Below are 15,580 nucleotides of genomic sequence, written 5' to 3' on the forward strand. Positions count from 1 at the left end.
ACTAATCTCGTGAGGAGACTAGGAAAGATGGGGGAAGGAGATGACAACCCACAGAAAAAGGAGTGCTGGACTGGGTTGTCAAGTGAAAGCTGCAGGCAGGGTGGGTAGACAAAAATCCTCTAAAGAGATAGGGTTCTTTATTCACTTGAGTCTCCTCTTCATGATCCTTCTACCTACTGTTATCTCTTATCTGTCCCTGTGTGACGTTCTTCATCAGAGATGTTGGCGTTGTGAGCAATGCCTGCGTTTTTCTAGGAGAAATGTGCCTGCAAAAACAGAGAGAAACCCTCTCTTAGGCTCTGGTTTAAACCTGTTTCTTAGGCTTCTGACCCCAGGTCTCTCCATGGCTTGACAGCTCAGAGGACGGCAAGGCTCAGAGGTTTGTATCCTTGATGCTGTGAATGTGTCTGTGCTACTCAGCTGCCCCTGACGTGACCAAGTGCCAAGGGTACACGTACCTTCTTGGTGGTATTTCCAGTAAGTTGCCACCATCTTCCTCTGAAGATGATTCTCCATTCCCTTTCCAGGTCCCTAGCACTCTCTCAGTGAAATCTGTGCTGCTCACGTTCTTCCTACTGGTGGCAAAAGGGATTTGAATGGTGCCCCGATAAGCAGTGGGTTTCTGTAAAGGAAGGGAAAAAATCTCAAAGAAGCATGATGCAAACAGATGGGGCTGCTTGCCAGCATACGGATCCTATAAGTGACTTCTGGCCAGGATATTGTTGCAGTAGAGGGAGAACCAGAAGGACCTCAGCATGGCCAGGAGTTGGATGCTGAAGCCTGATCAGGGTTTTATTGTGTTACCAAATTGTCTCTTTGCTAATCACTGCGTTCTTGATATCCTAGATAAGGGGAAGGAATGGCCATTTGCACACAGGGATCTAAGAAGGAAAACTCTTCAGTGGTACTTGGCATCTCAACTGGAAGTTCTTGATGGCCTCTTCTAACCTTAGGTTATGACTGAGCATCCATCCTCAGGCCTCCACTTGTATTTGCATTAAAAGTTACAACCATTGCCACGAGGCAGCAGGACTTCAATGGAGGCGAATGGTGCCTCCTCTCTTATCTCCACCAGGTGAGGGTGAAGGTGATTGTTGTCCCACTGCTTAAGACTGACGGAAAACTCTGAAGAGAAACAACATTGCACGGTAACCTGTGCCTTTCCCCAAGAGAAACTGGAGTACCTGCTCTTGATCTTCCTGTGACTATTTTACCTGCTTTTGTAAAACAATTCCATGGCTTTGACAAATAGATTAGCAGAGTATGAGTTTGTTTGTTGTTATTTTTGTTGTTCTTTAAGAGATTTCTATTCAAAGAAATCCCTTAAAAGACCAGAAAGAGCTCTCTCTCTAATTAAAAGTCCCATATCTTTTCAGAACTCTCTGTGCTTTCCATTTCAAACAGCAGTTAGTCATACAATAGACACAGTTTCCACCACTTTGCAGTAGTAAAAAGTAGGAAGCAATTTAAATGGAAGTGTGGGTAGAGGGCCCACCGCTTCTCAGCACTGAAGGCCTGTAATGCTGCAAACGCATGTTTGCTACACTCCTGCTCAATTATTATTTTTGGTTCAATGAAGTGAAAGTTAAAGACTTCATCCCTACAAATACGTGCTTTTTAAATGCTTGGAAAATGTGCTCAAAATGCTTGGAAAATGTGCCTTCCTGTTACAAATAATGTTCCTGATGAAACCAGTACAGAGAAGAGAAAATAAAAGAACCAGGTGCCACACAAGTAGTCTAGATATAGCTCAGGTCACTGCACTGTAACCAGATGTGTCCATATGCAACTGTGCCTGTACCGGAGGCAGTGGTTGTTCGCATTCAGGACGTCACCATGGCAGATTGCTGGCTTTGCTCTTTGACTTTTTTAACCACTTCTCCCTTATAGTAATAAGCAGGCAAGCGTGACAGATAGCAGTGATCTGCCCTGCAATTTTGCAGCAGTGATGCCATGGTGATTTGGAGACCTTCAAAGCTCAGCTCCTGTGGAAGACAGAAAAGCTATTTTTCTGAGTTTTTCAAACCCTTTCTGATACCTGGGCCTTCTGCAGATAATCCCTTTCTCTCCTTGCTGTTGATGAAGCTAACCTTGTGCTTGCTGTCTTCAGGTACTTCTTACGTAAGGCTTCCCAGTGTTTACCTTGATCCTTCCTCATACGGAGTGAGCAGAATTCCTGAAGGGTCAGAGAAATGCCACAGCAGCAGGGGGAGGCTTATTTGTGTTTTGTGGGAATTTTTAATATCTCCCTCTCTCTTATGCCCCTTGTTTTCAGCCTTTCTATTAGCTGTGTTTGCTCCTCAGTTTTAACAGGCACAAGCTGACCAATGATCTGAATTTCTATTCAGCCTGGCATTTTTATTCTCACTATGAACAGTGCCTTTTTATCTCCATTAAGGATGGTGTCAGGAAGATGGTCTCATATGCTGAATAACTGATAGGAGCAAAGAACAGATTCCAAAAATACAACAATTGAACATATATGGTTTAAAGGAAGCTCAAAAAGAAATCACTTGATGTTCAAATGACTAAATGTAGATATTTACAACTCTGTAGACATATAACTGTGCTATTTGACAATGAATCATGACACAAGAATTACATCACTCTTTATCATGTACCTGTTCTGATCTCTCATGACTGTCACAAATTGCTTGTGTAGATTTGGGTCCAGTTACAGGAATGTCATTGGCTTGATCTTTCTTTTTCCTGGACATTTGCCACTGCAAAACAGCGAGCTCACTGCAGAAACACAAATAGGTGAGTTAATGGGAGCACAGGGAAGATCTTGATCCTTTGCTCCCAGGCTGGGCATTCATCTTTGCAGCAGAAGGTGGCTCTAACAGAGAAGCAATCGTTGGGAGCAGCCCTTCTTTCTCCTGGGGGTGGTGGAGGTGGACAGAAGGGCATTGCCTGAGGGGAACCTCCCATATCTGGATATAGTTACCACTTCAGCTTATCTTCTCGATCCTTCTCTTCATGTCTGTGTCCTCTCCGGCTTCTGTCAACCTGTCCCAGGATGCATGTCACTACCTTGCGCAGGGCCTGGTTCGTCCCTGGGGAAATTGTCCTATGATAACATGGAGAAACACTCTCTCACACTCTGGTTGACACCTTCCTTCCTTTTACCTTCCCCAGGCCCTGCACGTAGAGTTTCCCTGGTGCCCACAGCACTCTTTAACTCAGGATGAGGTTTAGGCATTTGCTTGGGGCTGCAGAAAGGCAACTGGAGTTTGGGGCTTCTGACCCCAGGTCCCCTCATGACCTGACAGCTCAGAGGATGGCCATGGCTCGGGAACTAGGATCCCTGGCCCTGCAGATGGGTCTTTGCTACTCAGCTGCCCCTGCCACACTTACCTTTTGGAAGGTATTGCCAGTGAGTTGTCACCCTCGTCCTCTGAAGATGATTCTCCATCCTCTTTCATGGTTCCCATCATTCTCTCTATGAGATCTGGGCTGGTCACCTTCCTCCTCATGCTGGCAGAAGGGCTTTGAGTTGCTTTCTGCAAAGGAAGGGAGAAGTACGCTGCAAAGAAGATGAAAACGAGCTGTTTGTCAGCATACAGATCCCAGAAGTGACTTCTGGCCAGGGTACAGTGAGAGTAGAGGGGGAACTAGAACAAGGGCCTCAGCATGGCTAGGAGTTGGATGCTGGAGCCTGACCAGGGTTTCACTGGATTGTTAAATTGCCCCCCATTTCTCATGAGACTACTGTTCCCTATGCTGCCATTTTGCAGTAACAATTCCATGAATACTTGAAATAACTTGAAATCTCAAGCTTTTCTGAAAGAGGGATGTGCTTTTTTTCCCCTGTATATTTTAAAACGCTGCCAGTACCCTGGCCCTCTGTGGCTTATCCTTTCCTCTCCCAGGGATCAGTGGTGACACTTTTTCCTTTTCTTTCCTTCTGTCTTTCTCTTTCTTTTGCCATTCTTTCTTCTTTTGTCTTTCTACAGCTTGAAGTTCACGGAGACCTCTTTGGTGTCGTTTCTTAACCTGGAGAATTCTTCTCTGGAGTACCACAGAAAGGTAAGCGCAGTAGTGTCAGTCTCATCTGCTTTTGCTTTTTTATATTTTTCATTATTATTTATTTATTACCCTCTTTCCTGTTCCTTTTTGTCAGATCTTTTTTTTCACTCCTGAATTATCATGGCCTCAATCAAGGCGTGAACTAACCAGTGATCTAAAAGACTCCTAATCCCTGTGCCATAAAAGCCTGTCATTTGGATTTTGAACTTCATTTTGAATAGTGGCAAGGAAGGTGTTCTGATATAATTCATGAGACAGCAGAAATCAGGAACAGCTTCCAAACATACAGTCACCCACCTCTTTTAAAGTGGGCTTCATAAGAAGTCACTTAATATTCAAATAAGCAAACACTGAAGCATCTTTTCAGACTCAATGGTCATAAAACTGTGCTTTTATACAATAAACTACAAGGCAAGCATTACATCACTCCCTATAATATACCTGATCTTTTGTCTTAAGAGCTTCAGCAATGAAGTTTACAAGTTGTGGTCCAGAATAAGAGATTTCTTTCTTTTTGTCTTCCTCCTTCTTCACTGAGATATACTGAATTGGTGATGGTTGACTAAAGAGGCAAAACAGAATATGTCTGTATGAGTTTGTCCTACATTTTGGGCTCACAAGGTGTGCCCCTGCACCTACAGCAGAAGGCAGCTAGGTCTGCTGGAGGATTGTAGCATTCAACTGAATACCTTCAAATACAGACAGAAAACCCCAACACCCCATCAATATGTGGCATAAAATTCCTGAGAAACTCCAGGATGCCCAAATTAGGCCTTCTCTTGGTAGATCAAGGAGGACAGTGTCATGGGAACAGAGGCTCCTGTTTATCCTTTCAGTGCGCTGACGCCACAGGTCCCTCCTGGCAGCTTCATTAATGCTCTTATTACCCAATAAGGAAACTATTACCTGCCAGAGCTAACCCAGACGTTGTGTCTCAGGAAAACCTCTCACTCCTAAAAAGGGTGAGAGCACAGGGTCCCTCATATCTGTTTCCCACAAGTCTGACCTGCCAGGAAGCCCTTTTCCCTTATTTTTCTGCATCTTTTCTTCTTCCTTATCAACAGAAGTCTTTATGAGTGAAGAATGCCTCTCTCTAGAGAGAAGGTGATTGGCAAGAAGTGTCCCTGTAAGCAGAAAAGCAGAGAACTCTTCAAACAGCTTCTTTGTGACCATTTTAACAGAAATGATGTGCATATGTGATGAAACTGTGCAAGGCCATCCCCACTGCAGCCATGTTTCCTATGAGGTTTTATGCCTTTCTTGGCACTGAATCTCGTCCAGCTTTTAATTTCAACAGAGTAACATAATTCCCTGAGGAATTCTGAAACTACTAGCTCCTCTCATCTATATTGTGAAAAGCAGGAGGAGGCCTTGCTGAAAAATGCAGGTGACTAAATGGAACCTTTTGGGGAAGGAGGGAGAATTTTCCATGAGATGAAAACACTTTGGGATCTCTCTACTGATCTCTTTTGTGCAAGTTCACTCTTTTGGTGTGTTCAGCTCAAAGAGATTTGTGTGTTTGCGAAAGCAGAGTTGGAAACCATGACTTTCAAAATGTAATGAAGCTGCATATGCATTATACTGTAGCCTTGCCTATAATGTCCCATCAATGAGGAAATGTTCAAACACTTCCCAGGTGTCAGCTGTTCCCCGCTGTCAGCTGCTCCCCTACCTTTTTTGTTGTCATTAGCATCCTTATCTGTCTCCTGTTCTTGGGTGAGCTCTGCGGGTCCTTCTACGGCAGGTCGCACAATCTGAAGTTCATACCTGGAAACCAAAAGGCTCCAGTTTGAATAAGAGCTCCATATTTGCCTTGCACTTGTCTTAACAATCTGGTCACAAAGATATTGGAGAGCTAATGTAGTATCTCTGGTAACAGAGTGGAATATGCAGATATACAGCATCATTCTAGACTATATCCAAAACTGTGCCATGCATCCTAAAGCTCCAGTGCTCGTTAGTTCTGAATCTAACCTCCTGAGAGGACTTCATATGCACAACCAGAGAAGGTCCCAACTCAGTCAGCCAGGAGAATCTGAACCCGACATACTCACTGTGGAAAGACAATGACACTTCCAGAGCGGGTCTGGGAAGCTGCAGTCTCAGTGCCTGACAGGACAGAATCCTTCATATCTGGCATCTGCAATAGTGACAGAGACATGTCAGATAATACCAAGAAAATCGTCTTGTTTCTCACAGAAGTATCAAACCACTCTCCAGTTCCTGTGCTTCTGAAACCCTGCCACCACCTCCATTAACAGTACTAACAGTAATAAGGAGAAGCTGTTAAGTAGATAATTCTCAGGCTTTTTTTCTGAGGGCAAGAATCATGAGACTCAGTTAGGAGGCCCATTCTTTTGTCATAGATTTGATTAGCTGACATTTCTGGGTGCTGGCTTTTGTCTGTTGTTTTGTTGTGACCGTTACAGAATGCAGAACAAAGAACTCAGATGTGGGCTTAACTGCAAGGCTCTCCTTGAGTGCAAATGACTACATATGCCACTTGGGATTAGAGAGAGGCATAGCCCTTCCTGTTCCATTGCACTGCTTTAAGACCTGGGAGTGCCAAATATTTGAGGGGGTCTGGATCTTGGATGGGGATCTGCTGGAGCAAAGGCCAGAAAAAAAATGCCCATAAAGACCCTAAAGATAAGAGCTAGTTGCAAGAGCCAGAGCTGGGAACCAGGACTGTCTGGAGCATAGCTGCGTGTCCCTTCCCTCAGAGGGAATGAGGGGCTCTGTCTGCCCGCACCTCTTGGTCTTGGTCAAGGAAAGTGAAAGTCATGCTGGACAGGGAGAAGGTGAGGGGGCATGAGGACTTCTCCTGGCACAAGAACTCAGGGTTGTTCCATGAAATGATCAGACATGCCTTTTCTAACATGGGGTTCAGAAATGTTTGTGTGCAACAGATGATGAAATTGCCAAATTCTCTGCCTCAGAACCCCAAACACCATCAAAGCTGCAACTCATTAATAAGCACCTGATGCTGTTAACTCAGAGCAGCACCAACCCAAATGGCTTTCTGGAAGGGAAGTATAATGGGAAATACCACTGAGGGCTGAGCTCTTCTTAGGCTTTTGCCCAAAGCCCCTGAGCATATCAGGGAGGTCAGGGAGTCTTTGATTGGACCCAACATAGTTTTTCTTACGTCGTTCTGCTGCCAAGACCTCTGAATGTGAAAAAAGGCTACAGGGAGCTATAGTCCATGTCTAGTCCCAGAACCTAGACCGCTTCTGGAAAGAAGAGCTATAAGTTCCTTTGTCCTTTAAATGAACTGCATAAGAACTCCAAGTAGTACTAGAGAAATCAAAATCTTACCCCAAGAAGAGTTTCTAGCATTTTTTCAGTCCCATTCAGTCTTTTCAGAAAGTCTTTATAGAATCTTATTTTCACATCTTTCCCCTGGATAACAAGCATGCCAATGTCATTCAAAACGAAGGCAACATTCTTGCCATTTTCTATGCAGAGAGAGAAAAGACGCATGGTCTTTTCTATGCAGTCCTGCACTGTCCTCTGAGAAACGGACATGTCCGAGGCTATCCGAGCGTACTGCAATTGCTCAGCGTGGTTACGTTCTGGAAAGCAGCACAAGAACAAAGCATTACTGAAATGGTAAACAAAATAAAGAATCAGTATTTGCCAAGACTAGAGGTGATATAGGTTACAGGGTTATCTTGTTGATACGCCCTTCCTGGAAGAAGTTCAAAGTTCTCTTACAATTGAGATGCTATGGGGACAGCAATAATTTCTTCGACATAAATACAGGAAGAAAGCCTTTCATGCTCCTAATATGAACAGTACACAGGACAGCAAGACAAGCAATGAGGATGGAACCAGTCTCCATAATACACTGTAATGCATCTGTTATTTTAGGCGATATGCTTTGGTTTTGAAGAAAATTAGCCATGGCATGTCAAATAGCTGGAATGAAGAATGAAAATGGAAGGATTTCATAATAGGCCTTAAAATTTTTCTCTCTTCATTCCTGTTCACCCCCCAAGTTAATCTGCAAATGTCTCCACTGTTTCTGTCAGTGACCTCCCCCAGGCTGGTGGTCACAGCAAAGACAAGGCAGGGTACACAGAAGGAAGAGTATCACTCCAGATGCTGCTGCAACAGTGGGCAAAGGTACTTTCCTTCTTACCAGGAATATCTTTGTTGTCATATGGGAGATCATGAGCCTTTGCAAGAGCCCTTGAAAGATGAAACACTGGTCTCTCAACAACCACAAGGTCATTCTTTCTATTCTGTACTCGCTCTCTAACAACAGCAAATGTCCCCAGTCCATCAATTTTGACAGGCTGAAAAAGGAAAATATAATGTGAAGCATTCTTGTTGTGGAAAAGCTTGTACTTGAACTGGGCGTTTGGGGAGCTTTGGCAAAGACCTACACAGTCTGCAGGTTTTCCTCTTCCTAGTCTTCATTCTCTAAGAACTGTTTGCTATAGTCAAAATTAAGTAGTGATCCCTTGACTAGAGGGGACCAATGCACATTTCAGAAAGTGTCCATCACTTTCTGAAATTGTGCTTGGACATTCACGTTTATCTCAACTGACAGGGAATCTGGTCTACGGCACATTAGTCAGCCATGGTGTCTGTGGTTCTGGGCATTCTCTGGCTTCCAAAGGGCAGGAAGAATAACTGCACTGCATGACATGGGGATATTAAGATGACTGACACCATTAGGGTGTGAGGGGAGGAACAGGAGGTGGGTCCCACCTGGTAAAGTGTGAGTTGTAGACTAAGGTAAGAGGATGTACAAGTCCAGATTTTATTGAACTCTGGAAAATAAATGATAGATAGGTCAATCGCTGAGCAATCAATCTCTTCACCACTCAGTTCAACCAAGAAAGGCAGCAGACGCAAGCCCCAAAGATATTCTTCTTTCATGAGAACTGCATAGATGAGGTCTTGATTGACTCCAGACTAAATCCTTGATTCTGACCCCAGGAGAAGTCTGGGGCAGAGTCTAGGACAGTGTCAGAATCTCTGACTGTGGACAGAGTATGAACAAGGGCCTTGGAGTCCTGGCAGCCACAATGACCCCTGAGCCGTAAGGCATCATCAGACAGGGCCCCTGTTGGAGCCACCAGTCTTGTCCAACCCTTGAGGCCCAGGGTTTTGGTAGTTATTGCTGTCTATGCCAACACTTAAGAAAGAACTTCTGAAGACATTACCATTGGTTTTCAGCTTCATAACTGTTGGTGACAGTTTAGAACTCAAGGCGCCAGATAGCAGGTATTTTGCCATCTTTGATCCACTAGAGGTCAAAGCCTGCAGCAGAAGGGTGAAAGTCAGTCTGCTTGTTCCCTCTTAAGAGTTTTCTCCTCTCTGACCTTTTCTTCCTCATGAAACTGCCCTCAGTCTTGTCCCTCTGCCTCCCTTCACTTTCTCCTGTCCATTGTAAAGCAGTTGCTCCAGAGTGGAGTAGTGGTGAGCACAATCACAGTGCCTGAGTTCACTCCATCCTTACTGGGAAGTGTGGGGAGATGCTGAGGTTACAGTGGGGAGAAGGGAGCTATCATTGTGATGTGAGATTTCCCACTGTGACCCCAGAGCATGTCACAGAGGAGCTGCATGACCCCTCACTCTTCTGGGAATTCTGGGCAAGGGAGATGAATGGGGCATTTTAAAGCACTGCTTCTATCCCATTGTCCACTCCATTAACAGGCAGTGGGATAAGGAGAACAAGAAGAGGAAGGATCCCTCAAATCTTTTTCTTCTTTTTCCCATTGTTATCATGAGAGATTTTAAGACAAACCTCTCAATTTCTCTAAGTGGTGCCAAAGCCAATGATAATCTAAAATCAGTCAATTCATTTTCAATTCTGTGTGAAATAACTCTGTCCTGAAGAGCACTCATGGCAAGGCTGGGTATAGGGCAGGGATTCTTACTGCATAACAATACTGCATAGCAGTAGATACTGGGAAGATACCTGCAAATCTCTTGTTCTCATGGGGAACGTCAACCTACCGGATATTTATTGGATATGCAATGCAGCAGTAGGGAACAATCTAGGAGGTGTGTGGAGTGCATGGGAGAGAACTTCGTACCATAGCTCTAAAGGAGCCTACAAGAGGAGAAGTCCTGCTAGACCTGCTCTTTGTCAACAGATGAGGACTAGTGGGAGATGTGGGGGTTGGAGGCCATCTTGGGCACCATGAAATGATAGGGTTTTCAATTCTCGGTGAAGTCTGGAGGGACCTCAGCAAAGCTACTGTGTTGAACTTTTGGAGAGTGGACTTTGGACTGTTTAGGACATTGGTTGGGAGAGTCCATTGGGAGACAGTCCTGAAGAGTAAAGGGGTCCAGGAAGGCTGGACTTTTCTCAAAAAGGAAATTTTGAAGGTGCAGGACCAGGCTGTCCCTCTGTGTCAAAAGAGATGAGCTGGAAGGGAAGCAGACTGGCTTGGCTGAATAGGGACCTATTACTGAAACTCCATGAAAAAAAGTTTGCCACTTTTGGAAGAAGGGACAGGCAACTCAGGAAGAGTACAAGGAAGCTGCTAGGGTATGCAGGGAGGAAATCAGAGGGACAAAAACTTGGATGGAACTCAATCTATCCGCTGCTGGAAAAGGCAACAAAAAAGTGTTTCTACAAATACATAAACAAGAAGAGGAGGCCCAGGGAGAATCTCCATCCTTTTTGAGAGGTGACAGGAAACATTATCACCAAGGATGAGGATAAGGCTGAGGTACTTAATGCCGTCTTTGCCTCAGTCTTTAATACCCAGATCAGTTATCCTCAAGGTATTTGGCTCCCAGAGCTGGAAGACACCTATAGAATAAACCCCCTAAAACCCAGGAGGAAAGAGTCCAAGAGCCTGCGCTTGGACACCCACAAGTCTATGGGGCCTGATGGGATCCACTTGAGGGTTCTGAGGACCTGGCAGAAGTACTTGGCAAGCTCTCTATCAGCTGTCCTGGGAGGTCCCAGAAGACCGGAGAGCCCTCCGAGCATCTGTGCGATCCCTCCGGGCCTTCGTGTGCCCGTGTCCCCGAGGGCCGTCCAGGCTTTCGTGCGGCCTCCACGGGGCTCTGTGCATCCATGGCCCTCGTGGCCCTCCGGGGATTTGTGTGGCCTACCTGGGCCTCCATGCACCCGTGGACCCGGGGACCCTTCAGACATTCATGTGGCCTCCCTGAACCTCCGTGCACCCGTGTCCCTGGGGCGCTCTGGGATTTTGGGCGGCCTCCCTGGCGCTCTGTGTGCACATGGCCCCCGGGGCCGCACAGGTATTTGTGCAGCCTCCCTGGGCCTTGGTGCGTCCATGGACTGGGAGCCCTCTGGGCTTTCGTGAGGCCTCCCTGGGCCTCCGTGTGTCCGTGTCACCAGGGACCCTCTGAGCATTCGAGTGGTCTCCCCAAGCTTCCATGCGCACGTGGGCTGGGTTTCCCTCCGGCATTTCATGCGGCCTCCGTGCCCAATGGCCCCGAGGCCCCTCCAGGCTTTCGTGCAGCCTCCCCAGGTCTCCGTGTGCCAGTGTCCCTGAGGGCACTCTGGGCTTTGGTGTGGCCTCCCTAGGCCCCCATGCACACGTGTCTCCAGGGGCCCTCTGGGCTTTCATGCGGCCTCCCCAGGCCTTTGTGCATCTGTGGATCCAGGGGCCCTCCGCACTTTCGTGCTGCCTCTTTGGGTCTCCATGCACACATGTCCCTGGGGACCTTGGGGCTTTTGTGCAGCTCCCCTGGGGCTTCATGCTAATATGGCGAGGGGATCCCTCCAGGCTTTCGTGCGGCCTTCTGGAGCCTCCGTGCACACATGGCTCCGGGGTCCCTCCAGGCTTTTGTGCAGCCTCCTGAGGCCTCGGTGCGCACTGGGCCTCAGGTCCATCTGGGCTTTAGTGTGGCCTCTGCCACCATCCGTGCATATGTTGCCCTGGGAGCACTCGGGGCATCCGTACACGCCCTAGGGTCCCTCCAGGCTTTTGTGTGGCCTCCATAGGCCTCCATGCTCATGTGGCCCTGGGGACCCTCCTGGCTTCTGTGCAGCTTCCCTGGACCTCCGCACACATCTGGCCGCAAGGCACCTCTGGACTTCACGTGGCCTCTCTGGGCCTCCATGCACCCGTGGCCCCTGGGATCCCTCTGGTGTTTTGTGTGGCCCCCTTGTGCTCGTGGCCCTGGGGGTCTTCCAGGGTTTCATGCTTCCTCCCCAGACCTACGTGCGCATGTGTCCCCGTGGACCCAACAGGCATCTGTGCATCCTGCCTCGGCATCCCTGCACACGTGTTTCTGGGGGCCCTCCAGACTTTCATGTGACGTCCCCGGGGACGTCATGTGCATGTGGCCCCAGGGGCCCTCCAGGCCTTCGTGCGGCCGCCCCAGGCCTCCATGTGCCTGTGGCCCCAAGGACTTCCAGGGCTTTTGTTCAGCCTACAGGTGCCTCCATGTGCGCATGGCCTCAGGGGAACTCCTGGCTTTCATGCGGCCTCCTTGGGCCTCCGTGCACCCATGGCACCGGGTGCCCTCTGGGATTTTGTGCGGCCTCCCGTGGCGCTGTGCACACGTGTCCCCAGGGGCCAAACAGGCATTCGTGCAGCCTCCCCAGGCCTCCATGTGCAGGTGGCCACAGGAGCCCCCCAGCCTTTCCTGTAGCCTCTCTGGGCCTCCATGCACTCGGGGCCTCGCCTGCCCGCAGGTGGGAACAGAGCAGCGTCATCTTCCGGGCCCTTGAGCAATAACCCAGAGGCTGCTGGAGGGGGAATATTGGAAATCACTCACTCAGAGGTAGCATTTTGTTTTAATCTACTTGAATTTTACTGAGTTTGGGGAAAGGCGAGATGCAAAGAGGATCTAGTGCCTCCCAGATCTGCTTTCCAATACCCTGCATGAGGCAAAAGGACACAGAGTTGGGGGAGAATAAACCCACACCGCCATGGGAAACATGCATACCTAGTAAGGAAGCCCAGAACTCTCCTTCCTAGTCTTTTATTGCAGTTTATGTTTATCTACACAGGAAAAATGGGGTTGGGTTGGTTTTCTTTCTGCAACCCCCAACAGAAAGTTGCTCTGAAGATGTTTCCTGTCAGAGCTAGGGCACACAGGGAATGCCTGCCTGGCAGAGCAACGCCCGTCATTTCACGTGGTTGAGATGGCAGAACCAGATCTGCTCTAGTCCACGTTGTGACTCTGTCCAGTTTGAAGGGACTGGAAGGGATGTAACATCTGGGCATTTCTGCAGCCTGCCCTGAGATCGGATGAATCACACAAGGCTGTGGCACCGAGGCAAGTCTGGAGCTCAGTGTAGCTCAGACTCAGTGGAGCTCATAACTCAATGGAGTTATGTTAGGAAAACATAACTCAGGGGCAAAAATGTTTCTTACATTAACTAATCTACCACTACGGGGTTTTTGCATATGCCCAGGACAGGGCTGTGATCACTAACTGTGAGGTGGGTACAGCCCTTCCAAGGGGGTTACGCTCAAAGTTTGATTTTAGGAACACGTGGGTAGTGTTAGCTTGAGCTGTGGGCTGAAATCAGAATGAACTGGAGTTTCACCAAAAGCGGCTGCCTAAGGGCATGCAGCCTCCTCTTGTGCTGGAAAGGAGGAGTAACATGTCAGCATGGGTTTTTTTTCCTTTTTTTTTTCCTCTTTCAAACGAGAAATTCAGTTAGACATAGGAGGAGAAAATAGGGAAAGAAAAAAATGTCACAGCAACAGAGATGAACTTTTTTGGGGATCCAGAGATTTGAGTCAGACTGAGGCTGCAGGGAGGTGATCCCTGAAGAGGCAGCGGGGTTGCTGAACTGGAGGGAAGCGCTTCCCCAGGGGAGGAACAGCAGCAGCCAGAAGGGCTGCAAATGTCAGCAAATCAAATGGCAAACCAAAACCTCAGAGATTACAGCATGAACTGAATTCTGCCCCGGGTTCTCAGGCGGGCAGTGCATATTTGTGTTGCAAATAATTGTCCCTGAGCAGTCACTGCTCAATAAAAAACTTGCCCCTTACCCTACTGCTATCCAAACCTACCGTGAAACAGCAAGAGAAGCTGAGAGTCTCACGTCCCCTCACACCACTGCACATCCTCCCAGGCTGTTGCTCTTTCCAACACTTACCGGCCCATCTCTCTTTCTTAATGTGATCAGATTATCACTGAAGTGGGTCATCCTGAGCCTGTGCATGTTTCAGGGGCAGCTCTGTACCACTCAGCTCTGCCATGTTCCGGCTCCACAGGTTTCTCCAGCCAATGCTCCAAACTGGGCACAGGCAGAAACGCTGCAGTGGCCAAACGGGCACGTACCTCCCACGAGCAGCGCGCCCGCGTCCTCAGCACCTGCTGCACTGCACTTCATGGCTCCAGGCTTCGGAAGCGCTGCTGGATTCACAGGGCCGCAGGTCCCACAGCTCAGTCCTTTGTACAGGGAACACCGTCAAGGGACAGGCTTGAGGACAGCCTGGGAACAAGCTCCAGGTCAGCAGCAAGGCCGGGCTGCTGAACAAGAGGCAGGGAGAGTAACAGGCTGTGGAACATCCTGCCAGGGAGATGGCTGGAACTGTGTTGCTTAAGACATTTAAAATATTACTGGTTTCTGTGCTAGAAGATGGTCAGAAACACGTTCTACAGGAGTAGGGAACCCCTCCCATTCCATCCCTAAGGTTTTTAAACACTGACAACCTCTTCCTTCTATTTTTTATTTTGCTGCCTTTAGGTCACGCAGTCATCCCAGGCTCCTCTTCAAAGCCCTATTTTTTTCTTACTTTTTAAGTTTTGTACCCATCCAACTGACAGCAGCACCAGTCCCTGGTACCAATCTGGGTACTTGCTCATGAGTCACTCTGCGAAAGGAAACACCTTCCCATTTTTCACACAATGCCATCAATAAGGAGCTATTTGGTAACCTTTGATCCCAGTGACAAACTCCTGCTACAGAGCAGTGTGGGCAGGATGATGCACTCGCCAGCTTGGAATGGAAGGGAACATGTTTAAAGGAAGAGGGGAGGGCAAGTTTATTCAGAAACTATGGAATATTGTTCCATATCCAGATACCCGGCATGTTCTGCTGCATTGAGCTCCGTGGCCTTTTCCCTCCAAGGAAACAGCCCACATCGCAGCGGGGCCACTGGCTCCAAAGCACCTCGCGAGCCGCCTTTGGGACCGGTCCGTTTTAACGGTCCTGGCAGCTCCTTTCCGGCCTTCCGTGGCTCGCGGGCCGCCCGGTGCAGCATCCCGTCGGTGCAGCATCCCGCCGGTGCGGCCGGCCTCCACGAGCGCATCCTGCCGCCTCCGCCCTTCCCCGTCCCGGATCCGCAGATCCCGCAGGCGCTCCAGGCGGCGGCCTCACCCGCTCGCTCCTGCTCCCGCGCCGGCCACGGCGGCTCGCGCGCCTTTGCAACGCGACACGTTTATTTAAAAGGCGGCGCGGGGAGCGGCGGGCGCCGCCGCTAGAACTCGAAGGTGCCGAAGTGCGCGGCGCGGCCGCCCGCCTTGGGCTGCGGCTTGTAGCCGATGCGGTCGCTGATGAGCTGCTCCCGGCTCCTGTGCTCGGCGCCCAGCGCCACGGCGGCCTCCTCGCCGCCCGCCGCCGCCTCCGCCTCCTCGCGCTGCT

At 48.7% G+C, this 15,580-nt stretch overlaps 2 protein-coding genes across 2 annotated transcripts in view; both read right to left on the bottom strand.

Moving 5' to 3' along the window:
* Positions 1-169: 169 nt before the first annotated feature.
* LOC112956122 lies at positions 170-14,326 on the bottom strand. The gene is made up of 13 exons (XM_026049627.1): positions 14,275-14,326; positions 13,983-13,999; positions 8,174-8,330; positions 7,348-7,604; positions 6,084-6,169; positions 5,702-5,796; positions 5,036-5,153; positions 4,471-4,591; positions 3,358-3,503; positions 2,948-3,070; positions 2,622-2,742; positions 459-622; positions 170-266 (listed from the first exon to the last, which is right to left on the bottom strand). Exons 1-13 carry the CDS (start codon positions 14,324-14,326, stop codon positions 170-172), a joined length of 1,554 nt encoding a protein of 517 aa, XP_025905412.1.
* Positions 14,327-15,308: 982 nt separating this feature from the next.
* Positions 15,309-15,580, bottom strand: part of CDC26 (cell division cycle 26) — a 612-nt gene continuing 340 nt past the window's right edge. Inside the window, exon 2 of the mRNA XM_026049628.1 lies at positions 15,309-15,578. Within this exon, the coding sequence (XP_025905413.1) occupies positions 15,417-15,578 (162 nt within the window). The 3' untranslated portion in view covers positions 15,309-15,416. The remainder of the gene's footprint in view (positions 15,579-15,580) is intronic.

This window comes from Nothoprocta perdicaria, unplaced genomic scaffold (genome assembly GCF_003342845.1).
Source record: "Nothoprocta perdicaria isolate Ctin4 unplaced genomic scaffold, notPer1 scaffold_6, whole genome shotgun sequence".
NCBI classification, from domain to species: domain Eukaryota; kingdom Metazoa; phylum Chordata; class Aves; order Tinamiformes; family Tinamidae; genus Nothoprocta; species Nothoprocta perdicaria.